This window comes from Octopus bimaculoides, chromosome 10, assembly GCF_001194135.2.
Source record: "Octopus bimaculoides isolate UCB-OBI-ISO-001 chromosome 10, ASM119413v2, whole genome shotgun sequence".
Classification (NCBI taxonomy): domain Eukaryota; kingdom Metazoa; phylum Mollusca; class Cephalopoda; order Octopoda; family Octopodidae; genus Octopus; species Octopus bimaculoides.
In genome coordinates, this window is record NC_068990.1 from 91,271,078 (window position 1) to 91,274,985 (window position 3,908).

General features: G+C 39.4%; 1 protein-coding gene across 1 annotated transcript in view; it reads right to left on the reverse strand.

The window, feature by feature from the left end:
• Positions 1 to 3,908, reverse strand: part of LOC106882092 (WW domain-binding protein 2) — a 14,376-nt gene that overhangs the window by 6,545 nt on the left and 3,923 nt on the right. The window contains exon 2 of the mRNA XM_014932650.2: positions 1,055 to 1,151. Within this exon, the coding sequence (XP_014788136.1) occupies positions 1,055 to 1,151 (97 nt within the window). The remainder of the gene's footprint in view (positions 1 to 1,054; positions 1,152 to 3,908) is intronic.

Below are 3,908 nucleotides of genomic sequence, written 5' to 3' on the forward strand. Positions count from 1 at the left end.
GTTATGGCTGCATCGTTAAGAAGCTTGCTTCCCGACTTCATGCTTTTCAGTTCACTCCCACTTTGAGCCACTTCTTCACTACAGTTTCCATTTTCTCGTCACTGGAATAATGTTTGCCTCTCAGACCCTCTTTCATGGGGCCGAAGAGATGATTGTCCAGTGATGAGGAAGTGAAAACTGTAGTGAAGAAGTGGCTCAAAGAACAGTCAACAGAATTTTACGGGACAGGGATACATGCTCTCATTCGAAGGTGGAACATTGCTATTGAGAGAAACGGTGACTATGTTGAGAAGTAGGGATGTGATCCACAGAGGACCAGCTTCATTTTGATGTATGTTACATGTTGTTGTGTTGGTAATTATACCTGTCCTAAACAAAATGGCATTACTTTGTGACTCACCCTCGTAGTTTTTATAAAAGATATAAAAGTGAACACAAAACTTTCAGTCTCATCAATGAATCTGTTTTTTTCTCCCCTAAAATTGGTGTCTAGAAAGTCTACAACCAAGCTGGAGCACCACTTTCCAAGTTTTTCATTTGAATGTATCAGTTTGATGCTCATTTTATCAATCACTGTTTATTAAATACTTCGATTTTTTTGACAAAGATGAGAAGCACTTTGTCATGCCACTAAACACACACAAATAATGACCTTCATCCGTTTCCTGTCTACTGGCTGAAACCAGTTCTGGCTGAGTACAAATGTCTTGTTTGCATAAGTTTTGAATTAAAATCTTCCACCAAACCTTGTCAGCATTGAAGAAATGACATACGATGTCTGTCAATGGGTTTGAATGTGATAAAGCCCATCATAAAAAAAAGAAAGGAGAGAGATGGACAAACAAACCCAAACAGGCAGACAGACAGAGCAATCAGGGCTCTATGTGCTTCCATCTTCACATCGTTGCCATTTTAGAATCAGACCAACTGGAAACCATAGGAGGAATCTATCAGTACAGATACAAACACACGCAAGTCTGGAGTCACTGCTGATGGCAATGAGTATCCTACACAGAAGAATAAGAAAAGCAAGAATTTCTAAGAGATAACTTACCCTGTGAGTGGTAAGGTAGATTCTACCCTTTTTACTGCCTTTTGGTAGGTTACCCCCTTCAAGTGTTCCCTGCACACCATCACAGTAGATTAAGATCCTGGAAAATAAATACACAGATTAAATAACATGTTAAACACTACAGATATGCAAATTAGCAGCGCCTGTTCTCTGTAGCTAATAGATTTGATGTGAATATAATCAGAATGGCAGAGCTTTCCTCAAGGTGTGGGCACAGGTGCCAATGGCTTTTGTGAACCACCTCATGCAGTCCATATACCGATGGTGTATGGCTGTTTTGAACACCCAGTGAGGGCATACACAGTATTGAACATGTGACGCTCTACAATCTCGATGTGCTGAATCTGCCCACTACCAGAATACATGACAACGACCCATAGACTTTGGCCAAAGTGCATGCAAGAAATTGACTATCAGATTTATCAAAATTTATCTCTGACATAATGAAATTAAAACATATTTGACAGTCAAACATCTCACATTTCGTTTGCAGTTCAGTGTATATATATCATGGTTTTAACATCCACTTTTCTATGCTTGCATAGGTTGAATGGGATTTGTTGAGACATATTTTCCGTGGCTGGATGCTCTCTCTGTTGCCAACGCTCACCTGTTTCCAAGCAAAATAATATTTCCCCATGGCCAGATAGGTTTCCTTTGTGGAATACTGGGAACAAAGGACACTTCTATGATGATTATACTCATTTACAACTATCAGACAATTCTTTCTACTAAAGGAACAAGGCCTGAAATATTTTTGGCAGTGAGGTTGACTTAATGGTACTTAATTTATCAATCCCGAAAGGATGAAAGGCAAAGTCGACCTTGGTTGAATTTGAACTCAGAACTGCCAAGCATTTCACCCGGCATGCTAATGATTCTGCCAGCTCACCGGAGACACATACGCACAAATACATACAAGGGGCTTCTTTCAGTTTCCATTTATCAAATCCATTCACAAGGCTTTGGTTGGCCCAAGGCTATATAAGACACTTGCTAAAGGTGTTCCACTGTGGACCTGAACCCCAAACCATGTGGGTGTATAAGTACATACCTCCCACCAAATGGCTAAATATGCATGGCATCACCTCATAGATAGTGGCATTGTTAACATCTGCCATGAAATTCGGTCTGCCCGTTGCGTAAACTATGTCAGCATACAAACATGATGCTTGTTTACATCTACCCCCAAAACATGTCCGGCCACTGAGAAGGCTGACGTTTAAAAGATGAGTGAGGGGAAAAGAGTAGCTTGTATGAAAATGAGTGTCAGCAACAAGAAGGGCAGCCAGCAGTAGAAAGAATGCTTCTAGAAACCATGTGTGACCCCTGTGAGGACGGAATAGTGGATGTTAAAATGATGATGGTGATGTTACCAACATGCAAAGCCTAACATTTTCTGCAACACCTCAACGTGAGTTGTGCTAATAATTAAGTGAACAGATTTGGAAGATGGAGAAATTATTTTTATTTGAATTTTTAAGGCAGAAGACAGCAGAATTATTAGAGCAATTGGCAAAATAAATACAAGAGGAATATGTTGCAGAGAAAATGGATCTGCTTCAAAATTAGTTTTGTGATTAGTGAGAAGAAACACATATTTAATTCTTTCCAAACCAAAATAAAATCTTGAAAAAATAAAAAATTATTTTGCATATCTGTAAATTTTCTGTTTTTCTTCAGTAATGATTTTAAAATAATTTTTTATTCTCTGAAGAGGTTTTTTTTTTTTCAATTTTGTTTTTATTTGTTATCCTTAGCTTTTTTTAAATTATTTCTCTCAAATGCTACCGTTTGATGTGATGAGAGAGAAGTTGGTATTTAAAGTTTGATCATTGACTTCTTTCGCTTGAAATCTCAAATTTGCTGATTTCTCACATTCCAGCCCCCTCCCTTCCCTTTTACATACGAATATTTCCTTCTCCAAAACATAAATGTCTGCCACTCAACACCATATTTTCTGAAGGTGTTTCAATGTGCACACACACACACTGCATCAAAAAGCTGTAAATACCAAGCTGTCAGTAGAGGGGAAGTTACAGACAAGAGACTATCACCCTATCCAGGGAGAGAATTTCACTATAAATCACCAACAAGATATCAGCATCAACCTTTTAAAGCTGTGTTCTTTGTGCATTAAATACAATAAAATAAGCACAGGCATGGCTTGCAGTCGAGTACTTCAGAGTCAACAAGAGACATGGGTAGAGAGGAGCATTTCAGAGTCAACAAGAGACATGGGTAGAGAGGAGCATTCTATGGAGCGAAAACCTGGTCAATGATGAAAGAAGTTCAAAACTGCTTTGGTGGTTTGACATTGCTCCTCGATGCAGGATAGGCTCTACTGATTACAGCCATCAGGCTGAACACCAGGCCATATTACAGGTTATATTTTGGAGACTTCTACATTCTAACAGAAGATGACGGTCACTCAACTTCAAAGACGTGACATGCAGAGACACACGGCATGAAACTGAGGACTTTCCAAAGCTACCTGATGCAGTGTGACAGTGAAAACACATCTCAAAGAAATAATTCTGTACAAAGAAAGGGGCCTTTACATGGAGACTTAACTTGCTAGAATATAGAGGCAAATCTTTCTCAAATACTCTAAGACTTACTGCCTTAAAAAAAAGATGGTCATAGGCAGAGGAGTGGCTGTGTGGTAAGTAACTTGCTTACCAACCACATGGTCCCAGGTTCAATCCCACTGTATGACACCTTGGGCAAGTGTCTTCTAATATAGCCTCGGGCCAACCAAAGCCTTGTGAGTGGATTTGGTAGACAGAAACTGAAAGAAGCCCATCATGTGTGTGTGTGTGTGTGTGTGTGTGTG